Source organism: Nannospalax galili, unplaced genomic scaffold, assembly GCF_000622305.1.
Source record: "Nannospalax galili isolate Female #2095 unplaced genomic scaffold, S.galili_v1.0 scaffold344, whole genome shotgun sequence".
In the NCBI taxonomy this organism is placed as follows: Eukaryota; Metazoa; Chordata; class Mammalia; order Rodentia; family Spalacidae; genus Nannospalax; species Nannospalax galili.
This window is the reverse complement of record NW_008352153.1, coordinates 389,569-415,617: the sequence shown is the minus strand read 5'-3', so window position 1 is coordinate 415,617 and position 26,049 is coordinate 389,569. Positions and strand designations below refer to the sequence as shown.

The 26,049-nt window shown below is 37.4% G+C and overlaps 1 protein-coding gene across 11 annotated transcripts in view; it reads right to left on the bottom strand.

Annotated features, from left to right (window-relative positions):
- Birc6 (baculoviral IAP repeat containing 6) overlaps positions 1-26,049 on the bottom strand; it is a 218,539-nt gene that overhangs the window by 80,468 nt on the left and 112,022 nt on the right. For all 11 annotated transcript variants that reach the window (XR_003846397.1, XM_029554048.1, XM_029554054.1 and 8 more), the window contains 13 exons: positions 24,070-24,200; positions 23,192-23,345; positions 18,736-18,852; positions 15,894-16,048; positions 15,302-15,428; positions 13,418-13,528; positions 12,347-12,480; positions 9,506-9,633; positions 8,007-8,569; positions 6,927-7,102; positions 4,085-4,181; positions 3,745-3,939; positions 2,473-2,673 (listed from right to left, as the gene is read on the bottom strand). Coding sequence is in view for 10 of the 11 variants with exons in the window: in XM_029554048.1 (XP_029409908.1) it covers positions 2,473-2,673; positions 3,745-3,939; positions 4,085-4,181; positions 6,927-7,102; positions 8,007-8,569; positions 9,506-9,633; positions 12,347-12,480; positions 13,418-13,528; positions 15,302-15,428; positions 15,894-16,048; positions 18,736-18,852; positions 23,192-23,345; positions 24,070-24,200 (2,289 nt within the window). In the remaining variant the exon portion in view is untranslated. The remainder of the gene's footprint in view (positions 1-2,472; positions 2,674-3,744; positions 3,940-4,084; positions 4,182-6,926; positions 7,103-8,006; positions 8,570-9,505; positions 9,634-12,346; positions 12,481-13,417; positions 13,529-15,301; positions 15,429-15,893; positions 16,049-18,735; positions 18,853-23,191; positions 23,346-24,069; positions 24,201-26,049) is intronic.

The following is a 26,049-nucleotide window of genomic DNA, read 5'->3' as shown; positions in this document are numbered from 1 at the left end:
TCATCTAGAAAATTCCTGATTACTTCCTACTGCATTCAAAGGGAAGGTATCCACACTCCACCAGTGATAGAAGAAAAGTGCGGCACAGTGATTTCGTCCCATGGCCGATCACTTCCATTGTTTCCTTTCTGGCACTCACAATTAAAAAAAAAAAAAAGTTCAAGGACTGAATCTTAAGGTTCTCCAGTGAGGTTAATAAATGGCACCTACCACAAGAAAATTGTTTCTTCCTAGCACAACAAAGAGGCCGAATATAATAAGCATATCTATAGATGAAAACACCTTAATTTGTTTTAATTTTAATTCTAATTTCATTGATAAAGATATTAAGTAAAATCTTTATTGCAGGCTTCCACTGAGGGTTAGAGAAATTAAATCAACTTTCAAACTAACTTTGCAAACGTGTGAAGAAACTATTAGCCACAATTTCCATGAGCAGATATACTATGGTAAATCAAATAATCTAAATTCCCATAAGAACAAATGACACACCTAATATTCAATAATTCAATCACTGTTTGATCCCAAATCTACATAGTTTCTCCTAGAGCATAACATATATTCAATCTCTGTGCTAACCCAATAGTAACCGACCTGTTTCGTTAAACATTTCTAAGTATCTGCACCTGCTTTCCCTACTTACTCTGCACTTGCTAGCCTACCCTAATCCCCATGTGTAAAGTGTATCTACACTTTAGCCATGGCTCTTTATCCACACAAGAGCCATACACCTCTTAAATAAAGCTTTCTCATTTTATACTCTTAACTGAATTGTGTTTTGATATTCTGGGGTGGGAAGGGGAGGATGATGACAAGGGGAAATTCTAGACTTAGAATTTACAGGAAAGTGCTCTTCTGATGAACCAGATCCTAGATTTTTCCATTATTTTTATCTTTAGACATGATAAAAAAAAAAAAATCTTTCTACATTGCTCAGGGTTGCCTTGAACTCATTATGAAGGTCATTCGGATCCTTAACTTGCAATCCTCCTGCCTAAGCCTCCCAAGTAGCTAACGATACAGGCCTAGGTTACCATGCCAAGCTATGCTTTACTTTCTAAAACAGCTAGCTTTTGACCTGCTAAACCTGGGTATTAGATTATCCTTTAACTTTTGTTTTGTTTTTTTTTTAAATATCTTATTTATTAATTTTATTTTAATTTATGTGTGCAAGTATATTGCCAGCATGTATCTAAGTGCAACCCTGTCTTGTAAAGCCCACAGAGGTCAGAAGAGGGTGTCAGATCTCCTGGAACTGGAGTTGAGGACAGTTGTTAGCTGCCATATGGGTGCTGGGATTCAAACCCAGGTCTTCTGCAAGAAAAACCAGTGTTCTTAACTGCTGAGCCATCTCTCCAGACCCTTTTGTTTGTTTTCTGTTGTTGTTCTTTGTTTTTTGAGATTAGGTTTCATCACTTAGCCCAGGCTAGCTTTAAACTTCAAAATCTCCTGCCTTGGGCTCCCAAGTGATGAGATTCCAGACATGTGCCACTGTGCTTGGCTTTATCCTTATATCAATTATATCTTTTCATGTAATAGTTTGGATTCCATAACTAATTAGAATTAAACTTACAAATAAAGTAAAAAAAAAAAAAATGTTCTTCCAAACACAGCAGAAATCTATAAAATCTCCCATAGTTTTTAATCCAATTTAAACATTTGATAGCAATGAGAAACACTGAATCTAAATGAATGTTAATGCTCTAAATATAAAACTAAGATAATCTGGGGGAGTTAAAAATGGAAAATAGGGGGCTGGAAAGATGGCTCTGAAGTTAAGACCACTGACTGCTCTTGCAGATGACACAGCAGCTAGTAATCATCTGTATCTCCAGTTCCACGGACATTGCATGACATGGGAACACACACGCAGGCAAAACACTCATATACATAAAATGAAAATAATAAAATATTTTAAAAATTAAAAGAAATGAAAAAGGAACAGGTAAAACTCAGTGGTGCACACCTTTAATTTTAGCACTTAGGAGGCAGAGGCAAACGGATCTCTGTGAGTGCCAGACTAGCCTCCTCTATTTACAGAGTTCCAGGCCAACCAGGGCTATACAGTGAGACCCTTTCACAGGAAAAAAATAAAATAAAAATCATATTATAAGGCAAGTCTGCAGACCAGGTAAGAATACCTAAGAATGTTAATCACACATGGGAGTGTGTGTAAAAAACAGCTCACCCTGGTGAATCACATTAGCTTAATCAATAAATCTCAGAGGAGGAAAGGCAAAGTAAAATAAGTGATCTCTGTAAAATTGAGGGCAGGCTGGTCTAAAAATGGGTTTCAGGGTCAACTGTATCCTATATGGAGACCCTGTTCAAAAGACCAAAACACCAACAAAAAAACAAACAAAAAAATTGCAATCTAGAAGGCATATGGAGGTGCATCACCATTTGCTGCATACTTCTCGTTTCCACCTGTTTCTAAGTTAGCTCATTCCCATAATGATCCCCAGTACTCACTTGCAAGAGATGCAAGGTGAGGCTGAATGTGTATCTCCTTAAGAAGCACTGCAGAAGGAAGGTGGATGGTAAGGTCACACCACGCCTCCTCCGGCAAAAAGATGTAGGACCAAGCAGCAGAGCGAGCTCTTCGATGCGGTGGTGTGGCTTGCAAAAGTACCTCAGCTGGTTGGGCAGTAGGGCTACTAGAAGTGATTGTGCCTGTAAGAAAATAATTTAAACAAAAGATCAATTGTGAAAAAGTGTAGTAAGACACTTAGAAATATTCAAATGATACTATGATACTTAAAACTATAAAAATTGGTAGAGGGGCTGGAGAGATGGCTCAGCGGTTAAGAACACTGGCTGTTCTTGCAGAGGACGCGAGTTCAAATCCCAGCACCCACATGGCAGCTAACAACTGTTCCTAACTCCAGTTCCAGGGGATCCAACAGCCTCTTCTGACCACTGCCGGCATTGCACAACACGGGTGCACTTACCTACATGCAGGCAATACATGCATATATATAAAATAAAAATTATAAATATTTTTTAAAAATTGATAGACAACATGAACATTTGGTGCTGTTGCTACACGTTTCAGCAATGAAACATGATTACCAGAGCAGTCTGAACCTACATTTTTCAGGCTCAGATACCAGGATTCTTGTTTTCAAAGTGTTGTCAACAGCTTTACTTGGACCAGAATCAAGACCTTTCAAGAGGACAGCCAGTCAACTGACAAGATGACAAGTTCATTATTCATGTGACAAATGATTAATTGGTGGCCACAAATCTAGAGTAATTTGCTAATTATTTAAAAGCTACTCTTCATCTAAGATGTCCATATTGATGAATTAAAAATGAGAAAAAAAATGAAATACTGCAGAAAGGAATAAACATCTAAATTTAAAACTTAAAAGACAGACCTTAAGTCTCCTCAAACTAGTGAACATTTATAGAGAAAATGACCTAAGAATTTTGTAATTGCATCAGCTGTGCATCTATTTAAACGTGGAAGTCAAAAGGAAGGGTCTGCTTAAAAGAACTATTAAAGCCAGGCATGGTGGTATATGCCTTTAGTCTCAGCACAGCTCTAGGTGAGTTCCAAGCCAGCTGGACCTTCAGGGAGACCCTATCTCAAAAAGAACAACAACCTGTTAAAACCGTCCCACCTTCCTTCTAATCAGTAGAAATGTTTTGCTATAAAATGCCTACAAAGAAATTTTGCTTCAAGTCAACCAAGAAACAGAGTCATCTCATAGTAATAGAATATAGTAACATTTTTCTTACCAAGAGGTGCAAAGTTATGGATCCCTTCTGCATTGTCAGGCTCCGAGGCTAGGATTCTTGTTTTCAAAGTGCTGTCGACTGCTTTATTTGGACCAGAATCAAGAAACTTCATAATAGTTGATACCATACTTCTTGCAGTGTTCACAATAGCCCTCGTACTGGTAACCATGTTGTTGCAAATGAGCTGAACGCCACCTAAATTTACAAAGAATACTAAATGAAAACCATCTTAGAATAGATGATCTGACATCAAGAGTGAACTTTATAGACTACAAAAATGAACATACATGTAATAACAAATGATAATACTAAAGTGACAGTTTCTGGACTTTGATCTTACCCATGTCGTGGAATGCTCTCAAGGCATCACTAGTATCCAGCACTCTCAAAATAAACCAAAGTAATGGTTCAGATAGCTGGCACGTAGCCAGAGAGCCCTAAAAATAAATTAAAACAATGTGATTGTACAAAGCCCTGTGAACTGGGACAACTACATTCCTTAATGGACACAATAGTTTTCCTTTTTTTTTTTTTCTCATCTTTTTGAGACAGGGTTTCCCTATAGCCCCTACTGGCCTGGAACTCACTCTGTAGAGCAGGCTGGCCTGGAACTCAAAAAGATCCCCCTGCCTTTGCCTCAAGGGTGATGGGATTAAAGGTGTGCATCACCACAGCTGAATACAATATTTTTTTTCTTTTTTTAAAAAAATATTTTATTTTATTTATTTTTATTTTATGTGTATGAGTGCATTGCCTGCATGTAGGTAAGTGCACCCGTGTCGTGCAATGACCGTGGAGGACAGAAGAGGCTGTTGGATCCCCTGGAACTAGAGTTACAGACAGTTGTTAGCTGCCATGTGGGTGCTAGGATTAAAATCCAGATCTTCTGCAAGAACAGCCAGTGTTCTTAACCACTGAGCCATCTCTCCAGCCCCTGAATACAATATTCTTTTATAATTAATTTTCGTAAATTGACAACTTTTAAAATATCAAATATTTCTAGGCCACACAGTACTACTCAATAAGACCCTGCCTCAAAAGAAACCCAAACCAAACTAAACAAAACAACACCCCCCCCCAAAAACCCCACTAAATACAAAGAAATCTTACCTGAATGAACTAAGACAACTATCTATGAATCAAGGCTTTTTTTTGGGGGGGGGGGTGTTATGTTTGTGTTTGTTTGTTTGTTTGTTTTTGGTCATTTTGAGACAGGGTCTCCTGTAGTCCCAGATGGTCTAGAACTTGCTATGTAGGCCAGGCTAGCCTTGAACTCACAGAGAGTAGCCTGCCTCTGCCTCCCAAGTGCTGGGATTAAAGGCATATACCACCAGGCTTGGCTCTTTTTGGTGTTTTTTTGAGACAGGGTCTCCCTATAGCCCCAGCTGACCTGGAACTCACTATGTAGACCAGGCTGGCCTTGAACTTACAGAGATCTGGCATGTGTCACCATGCCCCAGCCAAATCAATAAATATTTTAACTTCACCTATTATCATTCTTTACCAGAATGTGTATGTACTTTGGCTTCCACTGAACGCTAATTTCACTGAGTATCTGGAAGTTTTCAAATTATTCAGATATTTTCCAAAGGAAAAATGTAATTACATTTAAAACAGGGGCTGAAGAGGTAGATTAACCACAATTAGCCTATCAACAGCCAGCATTACCTTCCTAATTCTAATAATACTTACTATCAACCGTTCAGAGCATGCATTGCACTTGCAGAGGACCTGATTTCAATTCCTACCACCCACATCAGGTGGCTTACCTCCAGGACCAGGGGGATTCAAAGCCTCTACCCTTTGTGGGCTCATCCACTCACATGTATATACCCCCACAACAGATATCAAATTGACACAGACACATAATTTAAGATACAAATTAAAAAAAAACAAAAAACAAAAACTCCATAGGGCTAGTGAGCTGGCACAATGAATAAAGGCACACGTTCCCAAGTCTGAGGACCTTAGTTTGGCTCCCCAGGATGGACATGGTGGAAGGAGAGAAACAGAGGCTGGAGTTGTGGGTGATTCCCATGAATCACCTGGCCAGCAGCTGGTTAAAAAAACAATAGTCCACTCTAAAACCTGTGATGGTGAGACACTAACAACCAAGGGAACTGTGCTAGAGGCTGTGACTGAAAATAATCTAGTTACTGATGGTGTGTATGAGGGAAATTGGGCTTGCTCTACCTGCTACCTCATCGCTCAGAATCACATATGACAAGTTAGATGCCTCACCAATGGGGAGTGAGAAGTTTGTTCTGACTTATGCATTAACAGAAAGATTACGACTTGACTGCCAACTCTAAGGGTATGGACAATGTAACTGTGTACCTGATGTAGAGGCTGATGTGAAACAATCTACTGACATAGGCAAGAATTCCCAAGGTATGATACAAAGGAATATTTTTTTTTTTCTTTTTTGAAAAAAAATGTGCCTGTAACTCCAGCTGGCCTGGAACTCACTATGTAGACCAGGCTGGCTTTGAACTCACAGAGATCCGCTTGCCTCTGCCTCCTGAGTGCTGGGATTAAAGGCATGTGCCACCATACCCAGCTAAAAAGAAATGTTTTAATGACAGTTCACCTATAATTACTTCAAAATATAATTAAATGAGAACAAGGTAGGATGGATTTTTAATTATGAGTAACTGTACTATCTTTAATTTGCTTTGTGTAACTATTCAGTTTGGTAGTAATATAAGTTTGCAGTTTTTACTTTTTTGTTGTTGTTGTTTTCTCTGTGTGTGTTTGCATCTGTCTGTCTTTTTTATTTTTGAGACAGGGTATCCATATAGCCCCTACTGGTCTGCATGCAATTTGCTAACAAAGACCAGTCTGGCCTCAATTTCACAGATATTTACCTGGTTCTGCCTCCTGAGTGCTGGGATTGATGGTGTGCACCACCAAGAGAGACTAGTCTAGTCTACATAGTGAGTTATATGCTAGCTGGAGCAAAAAGAGAACCTGTCTCAAAAAACAAAACACCAAAGAACTCCACAAGCCCCGCTCCCAAAGCCTCATAAAATTCACAGTACTCATCCACTGACTTGTTTTCTTTCCCGATATATTCCCAATATATTACAAAAATCCTAATTTTCTCTGTTCTATATATAATCTTCTACTTGCATTACCAAAAACTACTCCAATTACTACAGCTATTGCTGGATTGAACTTACCTGTCTGCCCATGTATCCACAAGCCATGTAGGTCAAAATTGGCTGCAGCATCATGTGGACCGTAGAGGCTTTCTTACTAAGTGTTGTCAGTATGGTAAATAGTCCATCTCCGACTGATATGGCATCTAATCCACCATGGAAGTTTTCATGTTTGGTGAGATGTAAGCCACTTGCACCTGGTTTAATAAAAGATTACACATTCTTTAAAATAAAAACCAGCAATAAACAGTTTTTAAAAAGCAGTTTTCTCAAAAGGACTGAAGAATGATGGGTACACGTTAGTCTGTCATCCCTGCCCCCCCGCCCCCCGCCCCTGCCTCAGCATGAGCCTATTAAGAATACAGTATCTCTAGTACTATCTAGAAAACTGTCATTTGTGGCATCTTTTTACACAAGATTTTACATTGTGGTTACTATAAATAGCTGCTCTGACCATGCGTGGTTGTAATCCCAGCACTCTGTGAGTTCAAAGCCAGCCTGGTCTACATAGCATGGTTCCAGGCAAGCTGGGGCTACAGGGAGACCCTGCTTCAAAAAAGGCCAAAAAAAAAAAAAGCTGCTGTTATTTGAGGAAGGTAACATCACTCTATCAGCTTTGTATCAACAAGAAAATGAAGACAAAATAATTGATGTTACTATGTAACTCTGTATTTTAACAGCTAACCAAAAAGATGTGGTGATAAAGAAAGAAATACCAGTAGGCAACAATATACCAGAAACAGACTGTTGGTTTATCAAAGTTCAATAATTTCTTAAAGCAATGCAATAAATTATATAGAAAGGTCAAACAATAGTACATAAATGTATAATGAAATACATGTTATAAAAGAATTCTGCATTTAGATACAAATTTTCACACTCAAGCCTGATGTTTTAATCTTGATTTTCTTAACCGAGTTACTTTCCTATTTTTTCTTAGTTTTTTAACTGACGCATAAAATTTTTTGATACTGCATTTTAAGTAAAGCCACTTTATTAGAGTATTTACAAATAACATCAGTTATAAGAATCTTATAATAAAGCAAAATGAAATACGTGTAGTACCAGGAAAAGTTTAAGATAAGTACTCCAAATACATACCAATTATCATTGCCATGGCACTGCTATTACACAGGCCTAGAGCAGACAAAATCTGGCTCATAATCTGTTGGTTGGCTAAGACTAAATCAGCAACATATGCAGGAGATCCTGGAATACTGGTACTGCTTCCATTGACATCTTTGCTTCCCGAGACTTTTTCTTCATCTGAAACACTATCTGTTGTATTGGTGGTCACAGACACTCTTGCGCTGTATTCCCTATTGCCTGAAAGAGGCAGCTGTACTAAAATGTTAACAAGTTTTAACAAATCAAACATGAGTTGATCTCTTGTCATTTCACCACAAACTGCTTTTGCATCACCTGGACGAATGAGGTTGGCAAAGAGTCCCCCAAAGCATGCTCGAGCACCCACGGAGCTGTCTGATCCACTTCTAGACATTACTTTGTCTGAGCAAGTGATATAGTGATGTACCAAGAAGGTGACAGACTCTATCACAGCAGAAATTGTGCTAACTGAGACAACTTCAAAATTCTGCTCCAAAGTAAATTCTAACAGCTTTATTTGGGCATCAAGAGGTCCTTGACCGGTCTGGAAGGCGCCCCTGTAAAAAAGAAAAGGGGGAGGGGGGAAGAGACATAGGATTAAAAATTAAGCCACTTTAAGTAGTTTTGAAAGATCACCTATCACAAATCCAGAAACTAAAAGAGTAATTCATCTGGCAGTTTTTAATCCTCCCCAAGTCTTCTGTTCTTTCCTCCATTTTATAATAAACTAAAATTACCTCCCTTCTAAATTGAAAATGAAGAGATAAAGAAATTTAAATTATTTTAAAACAGACTAAAATACTTTTTATATCACAAGGCATTTTCTATAATGGTCATTTGTATACTCTAAGAACACTAATTAATTCAGACTTCATTTAAGTTTTTCTCCAGTTGGGTCTACTACTCAGTTGAAGAGCTCTTGTCTTGCATGCCTGAGGCCCTAAGATATTAAATAATGATGACAAACGAATCAGTAATATGATGTGTGATGTTAGAACATTCAGTGAAGTTCAAGAACCAACAAATAGCATGACTACAGCTTTTCCTTTTACCATACTAGATCATTTTCTTTACTGAAGATTCCTATGCGAGATTACTGTGTTTACTTTTTGGTAAGCTATATTTTTATGGCTTTCTTATTATATATGAAAATTATTGGTACCTTTATTTCCCTGTATCTCAAAATAATTTAAGTAGCCTAAAAACGAATTGACCTAAAAATCTGAGCTAATTTATGAGACCATTAAAAGTAAACAATGTTTTGATATGCTATATTTCTACTACAGAAAACTATGGGACTTGAAAAGACCCACAATGAAATGAAATGCAAATGATCAGAAAACTCTTGGTTCATAGGCCCTTAAGCCAACTATCCTCTAGTCTATTTGTTCTCAAATAAACCCACAATTAGTATTAAATAAAAGTATATTTGGGAGATTCCATATCATTTCTACATCAGGACATGTGTGTAAAGAGTACATACTGTAATTTACCTTTCTGTTGAAAGTATATGAATCAACTTCAGCAAAAATTCACTGAATATCTGAGGACATGTTGAAGATAGATGCACTTGTAATCGGGTAAGAAATTCTTGCATAGCTTGTGTAGCTGTAGGGCCAACCTAAAGAGAAATGCATATCCACTCAAAACTGCTTTGTATGCCACTGACAGAAGCATTCATTTTTACAGTATCAGGTATACAGTCAGGTATCAGTATCAGATGCAGTCAGGAGCTACACTCCTACAACTTTTCAAGTAAGAACAAAATATTACACTGGCTGAATAAAGCCAATTCACTTTGTATGTTTTCATATACTTAATGAAATCTCTAATGGAGACAATATTTCACTATGCTATGTCTTACAATTTACATAAGGCTTATATAATTCAAAATAGATGATGTGCTTAAATTACACAAACTGTCATTTTTAATACTTTCCAAACTACAAGAACTGCTTTTGCATTTTCATGAACAACCTTATTAAAAATATGTGAATTTTAAACAGAAGACCCCGAATTCAGATAGGGTAAGTGACTTACTTACCTATGGCATGTTTCAAAACCTTGAAGAGAATGCACTAAAGAAAGCAAAACAGTAACAACCCTAACATTAAAAAGAGAGCTATACTAAATCAGAAAAACTTGCTTTCCCAAACTTCTATCTCACTGACCATAGATCTGACAATGAATGCCACTATCAGTGACCTGAGTGTGCTGTAGATTGAGGATATTTCAGCAGGGTGTTTTTAAGCCTGATCATAGTCTGCTTTGACAGACAAACAGAACTACAGAGGAATTTTGGGAAAATAAAATATAATAAAATAAACCACTATTTTAATATTAAGTTAATTACTAATACCAAACAAATGAATCATAACTTTTTTTTTTTTTTTGTCTTTTTGAAACAGGATTTCCCTGCAGTCCCAGCTGGCCTGGAACTCACTGTTAGGACCAGGATGGCCTTGAACTCACAGAGATCCACCTGCCTCTGCCTCCCAAGTGCTGGGAATACAGGCATGCACCACCATGCCCGGCTTTATACCATTCTTAATAACCATATTTCTGATAGAAAACCAAGCTACCACGAGAAAAACTTGATTTTCTAATTATTTTTACTATGTGGCTGGGGGAGAGGAGAACACAGACTTGCTTCCTGCTATCTACCTCTACAAGAACGGTTTTGGGTGATGCAGCAAATGCATGCTTTTTTACAGATAATCTAGTAAGGCTGGAATTAGTGGTCACAGAATTCAAATTCAATTTTTTTGCATACTAATCCCTCATTATCATGCTTCTTCTCCCACAAAAACCCAGCCCCACTCATAACTACTTTCTTTTTTTCTTGTCCTGCTTGTTTTATTATCTAAAAAGTAAACTATATTCAGTATTGGAGTGCTGATAAAAAGTAACCACCAGAATTTAAAACCGGTGAAGGCAGAGATTCTGTCATGTAAGTACTTACTCTAACACTGAGAAAACTAGCTAGGTCTAGAACACTGAAGCTGTGTTGGATGGTTTTGGCTGTCAAGTTGACACAGCTGGGAAAAGGGAATCTCAACTGAGAAATTTCCTCTATCAAACTGGCCTGTAGGCATGTTTATGAGGCATTTTCTTGATTGTTTAAAGATGTGAGAGTGTAAAGCCCAATGTGGGAGGTGCCACCTTTGGCAAGTGGTCCTGAGTTGTAAAAGAAAGCAGGCTGAGCAAGGTCCAGGGGAACAAGGCAGCATTCCACTATGGTCACTGCTTCAGTTCCTGCCTCAGCTTCCCTTCAGAATAGACTGTTGAGTTATAAGCTTACAGCGATAGAAAGCAAGCTATAACAGATACCTATTAAAGGTATCAAGGACTTGCTTAATAAGTTAAATAAGAGAAGATATGAGATGGTTATGGGCTATAAATCTCAATCAGAACTTCCTTGAAAGGAAACCAGGCTAAGAATTTTAAAACTAATCAAAGACCAGCAAGATGGCTTAGGAGGTAAAGATACTTTCCTCCAAGCCTGACAACGAGAGTTCAGTTCCCAGAATCAACCTAGTAAAAGAACCCTGAAAGTTATTCTCTGATCTCCAAACATGCACTGTGGAACATATGCCCCCACACAAAAATAAATGAGTAAGTGCAATAAAAATCTTAAAAACTATCAAGTTAAGGGATCTTGAAAAGCCTTCATTAAAAGATTTGATTGTCAGAGGCCAATGAGATGGCTTAGCAGCACCTGCTGCCCCTGAGCCTGTTGACTTGAGCTCAATCCCCAGAACCCATATGATGGAGAGAACTGACTCAGCAAGTGTCATCTGACTACCACACTCTACATACATGCTGGGACACACACACACTAAGTAGATAAAAATGTAAAAGCAAGCACAAACTCTTAAAAAAGACTTGACTACTAAATATATTCCATTAAGGATCATAATTATGTATCAATATTTAAACATAGTAAGAAAGTATGAAGGAAACCTACAATAAGAGGGAAAATGATTAAGCAAAATTAATTGTTCATTTTAATACCAGTGCTCATGTAAGATATAGGAAAATTTAATTTCAAAATATCAAATCCATCCCTGATTTCTAGTATTTATTCAGAATGTTTCTTGTTATTTTAAGAAAACAACAACAAAAGTATCACACAGAAAAGCTTAGTTCATTTCATGACATTACTTTTCATGAATTAATTCAGCATAAATACATCAACATTATAAATAATATAGTTACACTGATAATACAAAGGCTATTATTTACTACTTAACAATAAAACTTTTACATAGTTACACTTTACAAATCTTGTTTATTGAACGGCAGGGTACATCACTCTTTAAAAGCTGTATCACCTGTGGGCTGTGTTGATTAGTTCCATGTGGACTGGTACCAGAAAGAAATTTCACTAACACGTGAATAAGGTTTGGATCTGAGACCAATAAATGAGCAGTACTCTCCTGATTTCCGATGGAACTGCTGGAACCAGCTATTTGAAAAAGAAAGAAAGAAATAACCCCTAGCAAATGGGCCATAAATTAATAAAATGAAGTACATATAAGCATTTTTTTCAGATGCAAAGAAAAATCATACATTCTTTATCAAAAAAGTTCAAGTGGGCCTGGCAGTTCAGGCCTATAATTACAGCTATCAGGGATGTTGAGGTTAAGAGGAGAAATGACACATTCAAGGACTGCTGGGGTGACAAAGGGAGTTCAAAGCTAGTCTGGGCAAATCAATGAGACCCTATCTTATAACAGAAAGTACAAAAGAGGGCTGCCAGCACATTGGCAGTTTCTGCTCACATGCATGAAGCCCTAGGCTCAACAATCTCTACCTGAAGGACTGACCTGCATTTCTGTCCCCATCTATCACTTATCTCCTCTAACTTCTCTTCAGACTACAAAAACACACTGAGCCGAATGTATCTTTAACAGACAAGTGAAAAAGACCTAAACCTGAACTGTCCTATTTTAGATGAACTACCTTACCTTTCCAGAAACATAAAAAGATATACATTCCAGGGAAGTTTTAACTAAATTCTCTAAGATAAATTGAGACCAAAGCTATGCCTTTTTGTCATATACAGGTTATATTTTCTGAATTAATAGACAACATACCCTTTGAATTAAATCTATCTTCATTATCAGATAGTGGTATTTTTTTCTCATTTAAGAGAAATAAATTTCAAACAAGAAAATGGGAAAGTACTCGATTATTACTATGAAAGAACTTTACATTCAAGAAATTATCGTAAACATGAAATCCAACCAACTACTGTTATAACCTAGAGACTTTTAACATGAAGAATTAAGTACCAAGTCATTTATATAAATATTTCATTTTTTTGGAAGATATGCCTTAATGATTTAATATTAAGAATATTAAAGTATTTGTCAGAGATTTAAACAAATTTTTGAACTTACAATTAAGCTGCATATTTGTCATGAGTGTTAGACTATGAAGTACAAGGCACCATGTCCGGAGCAAAGTACTGGGATACCAAGCTAGCACTGTGAGAAAGCTGGTTATTGATGCTACACAGAAGAGAAATGGGAAATTTATTTACTCAGGATAACTGAATGTTTATTAATGATCAAAAAACACAACAATGAATTAAAAAGACATGACTATTTCTTCAAAATTACCGCATGAACAAGTGTCTTCAAAATAGGCAAATGAAAAACATTCTCTACTAAATACAGCTGAAACTCAGAAGAGTTGGTTATTTAGGCAAAGTTTAAAGCTCAGATACATAAAATAAAATGTTCTTATTATAAGTCTGCTGTATTTTAAAATGAATGCAATTTGTGGAAAATTCAAATCCTATGGAACCAAAACTTCAAATCAAGGATACTGGAGAATCTAGGATGGATTAGACCAATCAAAACTAAACAACTTCAAAATCAAAGCACATACTTAAACAATAAACAATAATTAGGAAACATGGACGCTCAAGATAGGCGTTCAAGGTCAACGTAGTTTATACAGGTAGTTCCAGGCCAGCTGGGGCTATATAGTGAGATCTGACCCAAAACACAACAAAAACAAAGCAAAGCAAAAATTTTTTAAATTCATCTTACAAACTGCATATCAGGGCTCATGTTTCAATCCCAGCACTTAGGAGGCTGAAGCAGGAGAGCTGCCATGAAGTGAAGGCCAGGTTGGATTACATGATTCTAGAACATCCTCAGATATGGAGGACAATCTTTACTTAGACATAGCTAATTATTTTCCTATTAATCTGTTCCTGAGCCGGGCATGGTGGCACAGGCCTTTAATCCCAGTGCTTGGGAGGCAGAGGCAGGCAGATCTCTGTGAGTTCAAGGCTACCCTGGTCTACACAGTGAGTTCCAGGACAGCTGGGGCTACAGAGAGACCCTGTCTCAAAAAGACTATAGAAAAAAAAAAAAGTATTCCTGTACTTAGGCACTGGGAAAAAGTTAATGAACTGGTAATTTATCCAGAAAGGACTGACAGCTTTCTCTAGCTGATCATCTCTCCCACTGTTTGATTCATCTCAAAAACAAAAAAACACACTGAAACAACAAAGTACACACCTATTACAACATAACTATGTACAAGATAAAACTTTAAGAGAGTAACAGGTAAAGACTGCAAACATTATAAATTTTAATTGCACACAAGCACTACACATACCGGAGCTTTCTGTTCTTCTTAATTAGCAAGTATGTAAGAAAGTCTCTCCGCCCCCCTTTTAAGTTTAAGTTTACTTGACCTTTCAAATTTTCTTTTTTTGAAACAGTATCTCACTATGTAGACCTGGCTGGCCTCAAACTCACAGAGACTAGGCACCCTGTGCCTGAGATTAAAAGTGTACACCACCACATCTCTCTAGTTTTGATTCATACACTTGCATGATAGGAAATAGCTTGGTTCTAGAGATAGTGACTTTAGTTAAAGTCCTAGTTTTGTCTTATTTTTACTTTATTTTATATTAGTAACTTTGTAACCTTGACTAAGTTACTTAACATTTCTGTTCCAATTACATCATTTGCAAGATTGGAGAAATTTAAGCACTCATGGCTACACGGTTTTTCGTACAGTCTCCCAACCAGATTACGTACTAAAACAAACAACAAAACACCACAAAAGGACATTCCTCACATTTATTTGCAATTTCCTGTGCTGAGATTAAAGACATGTGCCACGATAAAAGACATCATAAAAAGCTTTTGCACTGAAACAGTACAACTCTAACAATAAAGACAATGTTTATTTAAAAATAATCATTACTATTTAAAACTTGACATTTGTACTCTACTGTTTTTTCAGTTAAGAAATCTTACCTTGATTTAATGAAATGACAGGTATTCGATTTGCATTATATAAAAAAATGTCTGCTCCATTCTCTTTGTTTCCAGATGAACTAGAATTCAGGCTCAATGTGAGCCACAACTGGAGAAGTGACTCCAACTTAAAAGAGAAAGAGCAACAGGGGGAAATGTGTTTATTAGATTACAAAGTACCCTTCAACCAAAAATCTCATGTTTAAAATCTTGTCATGAGTAAAGACTTTTCATTGTTAAATACTTCCTTCCAGCTACCTTAATTCAGGTGACAAGCAAAAAGATATTAAAATTATTGATGAAACAAAATTTAACGGAATCAAAATGTATAATTTACCTCATCTCACATTTACCTCAATTAAAAAGGTAAGTCTTCAAATCACATGATACATATAATATACAGTAGGAAGTAAAGCACTGTTTTAATTAATGAAAATAAAGAGAACAATAAACACAGATTAAAGCATTTCTCAGATTTTTCTCAATTGAATATAAAGCATCCTGGTCAGATAGTGAATGACCTCTCCACTTAGTTCCATCTCTTAACAGACTAGCAATATGTGAAAATATATGATTTACCCTAAAGTCATACCTGAACATGATGAACTTGCAACATGGAAAAAAGTTTATTGAAACAGACATTTAACATTGGCACAGATGATAACTGTATAATAAGCTGGTTGTTTGGGTTTGCTGCTTGTAAACTCCCTAGAATTGAATCATCAGTTCCAGTTGGAGACTGCGATACTGAAAAACAAACACAAGCACCATTTTATACCCAAGTTTCAGTACATGTGTGAACTGATTATTAATAGTTAAGCATAGGTTAAATTTTTTTAAATTAAAATTCAATTCTGGGGCTAAACAATGGTTCAGCAGTTGTGAACACATAGGGCTATTGCAGAGAAACTGAGTTCAGTTCCCAGCACCTACATGATGGCTCACCACCATCTGTAACTCCAGCTCCAAGAGATATGAGGTTCTCTCCTCGTCTCCCATGGTACTGCTGGTCTCTCGTGGGTACTGTTTTCATGTGGTACACATATATGTGCAGACAAAACACTCATACACAAAGTAAAAATATATCATTAAAAAAACAAAAAAAAATTCTATGCAATAGTTCTATTTTAGTATTTATGAAAATGGTTTTTATAACATTGCTAGAAAGTTAAGGAGACAGGAGAGAAGCATCAAAATTCACAGGAATAATTTCTATCTTTTCCCCCCCCCCTAATTAATAAAGGAGAAAAGAGAAGGAAAGAAAAATCTTGACTAATTACTGAGAACGCAGTTTAGAATACTCTACTATATAAAATAAATCAGTTCTTGTTTTATTTCTTTGAAGTGCTGGCTATTTAACTCAGGTCTATAGTTCATTAATTCATTAAAAAAAATATTTTATTGTTTTTATTTTACTTGTATGCCTGCATGTGTATTAGTGCACCCGTGTAGTGCAATGCCTGCAGAGGTCAGAAGAGGGCGTCAGATCCCCTGTAACTGGAGGAACAGATAGTTGTTAGCCACCATGTAAATGCTGAGAATTGAACTCAGGTCCTCTGCAAAAGCAGCAAGTGCTGTTTTTTTTTTGGGGGGGGGGGGGTTTTTTTTTGAGACAGGGTCTCCCCATAGTTCCAGCTGGCCTGGAACTCACTATGTAGACCAGGTTGGCCTCAAATTCACAGAGATCCGCCTGCATCTGCCTCCCTAGTCCTGGGATTAAAGGCATGCGCCACCACGCCCAGCACAGCAAACGCTTTTAACCACTGAGTGCATTAATTCTTAACCTCTAGACTCAACTGTACAGCTTTCAAAAGATCTGTTACCCAGTTTACACAAGGAGCAGTAAGAAAATATTATGGCTGGGCATGGTGGTACATGCCTTTAATCCTAGCACTGGGGAGGCAGAGGCCAGTGACTGAGGACAACTTGGTCTATATTAGACCAGGGACTACAGGGAAACCCTGCCTCAAAAAGACCAAACCAAAAAAAAGTTTGGTGTTTGATGTGGTTTAAATATGAAATGTCCCTTGCAGCATCATAAAGGAAGGAAGGAAGGAAGGAAGGAAGGAAGGAAGGAAGGAGGGAAGGAGGGAAGGAGGGAAGGAAGGAAGGAAATGTAATAGAGAGCAGAGAAATGCACAACACTGCATGTAGAAACCATCCACTTATAGACACCCAGGTATAGGACAGTAGACAAAAACTAGAAGATTAAGGGATGGAGATATTAATTTAAAAAAGACTGACAATAAATTATACTCAATAAGTGATATCAAACAATGAAATGAGCTTTTGGGTTAGTACTGAGTTGTCACTTGTCGTAGAGAGACTGGACCCAATAAAGGATTTCCACACAACATGGGAGAAAATAAACAACAATAATTTTAGTGTACTTATTAATATTATGGATTTTCTCCTGTTTTCAATATTTCCTATGGACAAGAAATACATATAAACTGCAATCTTCCTGTTTCCATAGGGAAAATTCAAAACCCCAAACTTATCTATTAAAATAACTTGTAACTTCTCCTACACAGACATGTGATTACCCTGGGTTTTACCAATTATCTCTAGTTCTTGATTCATTCAGCATCAGAGTGTGTAGTGATTTGCATAAGTAAAAAAAAAAAATAACCATTATCTTCTACTCAATAGCACATCTCCTCAAATTTTGTCTTTGCTAAACAGGGTGCTCCTCTCCAACTGCATTCCCCTGACAGAAGAAAATCCAGAAATGTGTTGGCAATAGCCAGATCTGTCAGGCCACCTGTTCTTGTCAAGACTTTAATTTGCTATCCTTTTGCTGTAACTAATACGTAACTCCTTTCTATTCTGGGGTTCCATAGGAATCTTTGACTGTCATTTCTCTTATACCTCCAGCCTAATCTTTCAGGATAAAGACTTTACTATTTATAAAAAGTCTACCATATCATCGGGCGTGATGGTGCACACCTTTAATCCCAGCACTCAGGAAGCAGAGGCAGGCAGATGTCTGTGAGTCCAAGGACAGCCTGGTCTACATAGTGAGTTCCAGGACAGCTGAGACTACAGGGAGACCCTGTCTTAAAAAAAAAAAAAACACACACACACACACACAAAAAAAACAAATAAAAAGTCTACCATATCATAATGCCAGTGATGAGCTATATGGTCTTAGAACTTCCTTAACCCTCATACAGCATAATAACAATAACATGGTTCAGGTCTTTGGATTAAGTTTGCAGGGAATTATTTGGCACACACTCTATATTTCCATTTATAAATCCTTTGTCTTATTTCAACATGCTACCAAGTTAGAGGAGCTGTGGGGCTATATACTCTTAAGTTCCCTCATATTTACAGCAAGTATTGAATTTTAAATTTTGACTTACTGAATATATGCTACTTAGTAAACCAATCTTTCATTGCAATAATCTAAGAATTATAATCACACTTACAGGTAGGAGATGTATTTGTCAATGCTTGTAAAATAGAATCAGCTTCCAGAGTTGACATCATTTTCAACATAAGTTCTGCTTGCTGCTCAAGTCCAACTTCTAGGCGAGCATCTAAAGCTAGATAAGGATGAGGAGATATTTGATTATTGTTATGACTCATGTCCTACCTACTACAGTAAAATGCCAATATTCTCAAAAAAGGGTGAGCCTTGAATGCCGGGAAAAGCAAGCCTGGCAGGCTTGTGATACAAGCACTAAAGCAGGGAGAACATCTGAGCAAGGGGTTTTAAAGATGGCAAATGGGTGAGAGATAGGTGGATTAAGTAAGTGACACAGTGGCAATGGAAACAAACACAAGATGGGTTTCTCCCTCAGACAAAAAGAGGTACAAATAAGAAGGGGAGAAAACTAAAATAACACCAGAGAGTGATAATAAATACATAAATGTTAACTGATGATACTCAATATAAGTGTGTAGAAAAACAGGTACGTGTACAAACTCTCTCTCTCTCTCTCTCTCTCTCTCTCTCTTCCTAACTCTGTCTACCAAGAGGGTATAGAAGCAATCACTAAAATATTATCTACCATCCATATCCTGGTTTCTTAACCATATTTTTCTTAACGCAATTTTTAAAAAATATTACATTATTGGGCATCCAAACTGCAGTCCTCATGCTTACACATCAACTGAGCCATAGATCCAGAAGCCACTGATAATATTTCATCTTAGTTAATTTTTTATTATTGTACCAAATATATATATATATATATATATATATATATATATATTATAAAAATCAAAAAAAAAAAAAAAATATTTTTATTTTCTGTGTATGAGTGTATTGCCTGCATGTATGTGAGCGCACCCGTGTCATGCAATGCCGCAGAGGTCAGAAGACGGCTTCATATTCCCCTGGAATTGGAGTTAAGGACGGTTCGTAGCCGCCCAGTGGGTGCTGGGAATTGAACCCGGGTTCTCTGCAACAGCAGTCAGTGCTCTTAACCGCTGAGCCATCTCTCCAGCCCCTTGAGACAATTCTTAAAAATATAGTACTTAAGAGAAAAGGCATTCCCAGAGTAGAGGATACAGCTGGGTTACTTGCAACTTAGGCTCACTGTCCAAAGGGGCTCCTGTCTTTCTTAATCTCAAGTAACTAACATCTGAATTCTCAAGACATTTCAAGAGCAACCTGAAGTGCCAAGAAAGGTACAGAAAACCCACAAGATAAAGGAACTATATATGCCAAATTAGGCACAAGAAGTCATCAAGACAGTGAAGATAATCAGTAAAGACATTTTAAGACAGGGGAAAAAATACAGCCAGTTTAGTGAAAATTCTAGTGCAATTTTCACTGTCAATGTAAAAAGGAAGAAAGCTTAAGGGTTTTCCTTGTTATATTGTCTTCAAAAGCCCCCTTGAAGGAAGTTACCAGAAATCGTAAGAGTAGTATCAGTTTAAATGTTTGGGAGTGTAAGCTGGGAGTGGTGGCGCACGCCTGTAGTCCCAGCACTACCTGGGAGGCAGGGGCAGGCAGATCTCTGTGAGTTTAAGGCCAGCCTGGTCTACATAGTGAGTTCCAGGACAGCTGGAGCTACAGGAAAATCCTGTTTCAAAAAAGACCAAAAACAAACAAACAAAAAAGAGCACGTCATAAAGCCAGAAACCATATTAAGAGAGATTCTACTGGTCATATCAGAAACAATTTATATATCAAAATAAATTAACGAGTATATTTAATGACAAATACTCATGAAAAGTGGTCAAAATTATGTTATACCTATGTTTTCCAATAAAAACAAATGACAAAAAACAATGTTAATAAATTGTAACATCTTTAATAAAAGAGGAAATCAGCACTGGGTGTCGTGGTACACAGCCTTAATCCTAACAGAGGCAGATGGATCTCTGTGAGATTGAGGCCAGCCTGTATATATAGCAAGTTCAGGCCATCTGGGTTTATAGGGAGAACCTGACCCCCGCCCCGCAAAAAAAAAAAAATAAAAAAAAATAAAATTGGAAATCAAGAACCCAGTCAGAATTTAATGAAAATATAGTCTAATCAATTTTTTAATTAAGAAATTCAGAGGAATGGGATGTTTTGCTTTTTTCAATGTGTATGTGTATACATACATACATTTGCCTTTAGAAGCTGTAATTCAATATGGCGTATCTTCCTCTAGGTACCTACTTTACTTTTTTTGAGACAGGGTCTCTCATTAAACATAGACCTTGCCCTTTTGCCTAAAGTGCCTGATCAGACAAAACCCTAAGATCCTTCTACCTCTACCTCCCCAGCACTGGATTACAAGCATGAACCACTATTTCTGGCTTTTAATATGGGTGCTGAGGATCTGAACTTAGGTCCACATGCTTGCACAGCAATCACTAGACCCAATCTCTCCCACCCAGAAAGGCATTTAAAAATATATATATTTTATTTTATTTTTTTGGTCTTTTTGAGACAGAGTCTCCCTGTAGCCCCAGCTGTCCTCAAACTCACTATGTAGACCAGGCTGGCCTTGAACTCACAGAGATCCATCTCCCTCTGCCTCCTGAGTGCTGGGATTAAAGGCATGTGCCACCACGCCCGGCTTATTTACTATTTTTATTTTATGTGTGTGAATGCATTGCCTACATGTACGTAAGTACACCCATGTCGTGTCCCTTGGAGGGCATCCATGTCTCTTGGAGGACAGACAAAGCTGTCAGATCCCCTGGAACTGGGGTTATAGACAGTTGTTAGCTGCCATGTGGATACTGGGATTCAAACCCAGGTCTTCTGCAAGAAGAGCCAGGGTTCTTAAACGCTGAACCATCTCTCCAGCCCCCAGGCAGGCTTTTTTTTTTTTTAGGCGTCCAGGTACTACTCTGCTACTCCAATGAATAAATAAATTTTTATGAAAGGGCAAAGAGCAGTTTTGCAATGAAGAAGTTTGTCAGACACTGCCACTGCCTAAACTAAGTATCTAAAGACCATGAGAGGAAAGTCGAAGTCATTGAATAAGATGCAAAGAAGAAAAACCTGACCATTATTTCTGTGATACTCCTGTCCAGGTGTGTGACCTTGACCTATACAATGAGGAAATAGAATATCCCTCAAATGAGTCTATAAGCTAACAAAATAACTGGCTTGGACTATCCAAAAGGATCAATATCATAAAGTCAACTTTCAGAAACTGCCAAGTTAAAGCCAGCAAATGAAATATGACAGACAACCAAATGTAATGCTTGATTTTTCACTGGGTCCCTGTGCATTAAAAACATTATTGCCAAAACTGGAATGGACTTTTCATATAAGATAATTGTAAAATTAATTTCCTATTTGGGGGGGGTTAGCCCCAGCTGTCCTGTAGACCAGGCTGGCCTTGAACTCACAGAGATCTGCCTGCCTCTGCCTCCCAAGGGCTGGGATTAAAGGCGGGTGCCTCCACACCCGGCTATTTCCTAATTTTTAAAAGGTTTTTTTGGGGGGGCCTCTGTACCTCCTCAGTGCCTCTGTCTCCCAATAGCTGGGATGAAAGGTGTGTGCCAGGTGCCCACAGAGGTCAGATCCCCTAGAAGTGCAGTTACAGATGGTTATGAGCATCTATGTGGGTAATGGGAGCCAAATCTGGATCCTCTGCAAAAGGAGTAGGTGCTCTTAACCACTGAATCATCTCTCTAGCCCTAATTTCCTAACTTTGATGAAATATGCTCCTTGATGTACTTCAGGAGAAAAACGCAATCTAATAAACTAAACCAAACCAATTAAAAAAAAAAGTCTAAAAATGTACTCTCAAATGGTTTAGGATAACATTCTCTCCAGTCAACTTCCAATATTTTATTATGTGCACAATTGCTAAAGTATGATATAGTCTACATAAATAAAAGGATGAAATAGTATCTCTGAAGCGGTTTTGTTGTGTTGAAGAATAAAACTTTATGGATGGGGAAATGGCTGTTATGTTTAGTGTGTAGTCATGAGGAACTGGGCTCAATTCCAACACCTTCTTGAAAAACTAGTGGGCATTGTATGGTGCATACGTAACCCCAGACTGGAACTAAAGACAGGGGGAGCCTAAAGGATTTCTGAGAACAATTGAGAAACACATTTGGAATGTGCCTCTGCCTCCCACCCATGTGCATACCCTGCCCCCATATACACAGATACAAACTAAGTAAACTTCAACAATAAATTACACGTATAATTATGTATTATCATTTCACAAGCCACAAAACCATCAAATAGTTTACGGTATTATTTTGACAGAGAAAAAAAGGTGGGTCATCAATAAATGGAAGCTCTTTAAACATACTGACAGAAACACAACTCTGAATGGCATGTATAGCACAGCTGTGATAGCAACCCAGCTAGTGCATACTAGATTCAACTTCTCTAAAGAAAAAATAAAACATAAATTTACAGCTTGTTTCAAAGAATAGGATATGCCTTAAAATACTCGCATGCGCACTTACCCTGAGATACTGAGACACTGACTGTCTGGGATCCGTTCTTCTCTGTGTTGGCTGGTGGCTTTGCTACAGGCATTCCCAGACCTCCAATATAAGGATTGTAATTGTAGGTACCATAATCAGCACCCCAATAGTCATACCACGTACTGCTTATGGGCTTAAAAAAATAAAAAGTGGAAAATGTGAATTGTTTGTCTCTTTACTGAATGACATATATTTAGGCATTTTAAGAAAACTAGAACTACATAATAAATGTTCTCCTTATCCTTTCAAATTCCCACAAGCAACTTACGATTTTAGTAATTGTTCTTTTTTTTTGTCTTTTTGAAGTAGGGTCTCCCTGTAGCCCCAGCTGTCCTGGAACTCACTATGTAGACCAGGCTGGCCTTGAAATCACAGAGATCCGCTTGCCTCTGCCTCCCAAGTGCTGGGACTACAGGTGTGTGCCACCATGCCCGGCTTCAAAAATGGTCCCGTCTGGGTTATTTAGAAAGACACTTTCTCAAACCACAAATATAATGAAAAAAAAGAAAAAGGGGGAGCTGATGAGGAGGGGTAAAGAGGGGAATAGAGGGAAGGGGAAGAAAGAACAGGAGAGTAGAGGAGAGATCTTGGGCAGAGCACAGCCAAGAGAAGACAAGTGAGCAGGTGTAAGTTCAGAGAGGTGGCGAGAGGCAAGGCCAGCTTGAGGTAGGAGGGAACTGGGTCAGGCAGCAAGCCCGGGAGAAGCATAAAAGAAATCCACAGAACTGAGAGGATTAGGCAGCAGTGCCTCCTCAGGTCCCATCAGTTTCTTGGCTCTAATGGCCCATGTACTATCTCAGTGGGTATAGGCAAAAAAACCGAAAAAAAAAAAAAAAAAAAAATCCAATATATCATACCTTAAAAACTTTGGCGGCAAGAGGATCCTTTTCTAAATCAATATCTAAAGGATCAATGTCAACTTCCATTAGATCTTGAAGCAGTTCAAGGTCAATTTCCTTGTCTTTTTCCAAAGACAGAGGTGGTGTACCTTCAAATAATTGAAGATTATTTTACTGGTAGAATATATTACATGAAATTTAACTGCTTTCAGTTGCAGAATAAAATTCTATGTTTGCATATAATATATGCCTACTCAAAATATATAAATATTTATATTGCAGTAATCAAATTCATCTCTACCACACACAATAAAAAGACCAATATAATAGTTGATTTCCTAAAGAGAAGAGTACTACATTACTGATTGTTCTTCAATTGAGTGGCATAAATTTTACTACTCAAAATAATCATTAGCATATCTAAAATAAGTAAATTATTTTGTTACATTCACTATATAACTCATTTTACAGTATTTCAAATAGTATTACATATTACATGCAATATCATCCAGCAAAGACTAATGGAACAAAGTTATAAGCCTACAACTTACATTATTTATCTATTAAGTATTAGAAACTACTTCACTGTAAGACGCCTTGAATTTTTTTTTTTTTAGTTTTATGTGTATGTGCGTATTGCCCGCATGTAGGTAAGTACACCAGTGTAGTGCAATGCCCGTGGAGATCAGAAGAAGCTGTCGGATTCCTTGGGTCTGGAGTTATGGACAGTTGTTAACTGCCATGTGGGTGCTGGGATTCAAACCTGGGTCTTCTGTAAGAACAACTAGTGTTCTTAACCACTGAGCCATCTCTCCAGCCCTGATGCCTTTAATTTTTAAAGCAGTTTTCTATCCTTTATGATTGCTTTTTACATCCTTTATTCAACATATATGCATAGAACATTCAGCAAATATAAAGCCTTTACTAGAGTTTCAGTATACGTACAATAAAACTAGTAAAACATCTCTTCATCATTCCATAGATTAAGAAAGGTTCAGGGGTGGGGGTATACAAAAATTAAGCTAACTACAACATGATGTGCTAACAGCACACAGATGGCAAAGCTCCAACTCTACTAGTAAAGATAGAACAAGCCTCTTGGCAGAGGGCATGAATTACATGCAAATAAAGAAGAGTCTATTCCAGGTAAAAAAGGTATTAGTTGGGCTGGAGAGATGGCTCAGTGGTTAACAGCACTGACTCCTCTTGCAGAGGACACTAGTTCGAGTCCCAGCACCCACATGGCAGCTATGAATTGTCCTTAACTCCAGTTCCAGGGGAATCCGAAGCTCTCTTCTGACCTCCACAGCGTTGCACAACATGGGTGTACTCACATACATACAGGCAATACACTCATACACATAAAATAAAAAAAAAATAATAAAAATTTAAAAAAATTTTTAAAAAGGTATTGGTGTAAAATAAATGAAATCATGAGGGAATATAAGATTAAAGAAAAAGTTGAAATTGCAGTCTGTCCCTGTGTCTCTGTCATAGACAGACACATACACACACGTGTTCAGTACTAACAAAAGTTTAGGTTTGAAAAGTATTATCCAAATGATCCAGATCACAAAGGGCTGTACATGTAAATATACGGTTTTTTTTTTAGTTTTTGAATTTTTTTTTTTACATTTTTGTACTGAATGTATTAGAGTAAGGAATTAAGAATTGTATTGAATGTAATAGAATTAAGAAACTAAGAATCTAAAAAGAACTCTAGCAAAAGTATGTAAACATATCCAAAGTGTGTACATTAAAGATAAGAGCATCACTTAGTAGCTCTAGAATGTAACCTAGCAACCTGAGTGTAACTGTGTGATTAGCCAAATGACGTAAGCAACTGATAAACATATGTTTGCCAAGCCATGCATAAGGACTATAAAAACCCAGAGGAAGATCAGTTCAGGGGCGCACATATGAGCTGAACTCCTGTCAGCTGTGTGGCCCCATCTTCTGACTGATCCTGTCTCTGGACCGTGAGAAAAAAAAAACTTC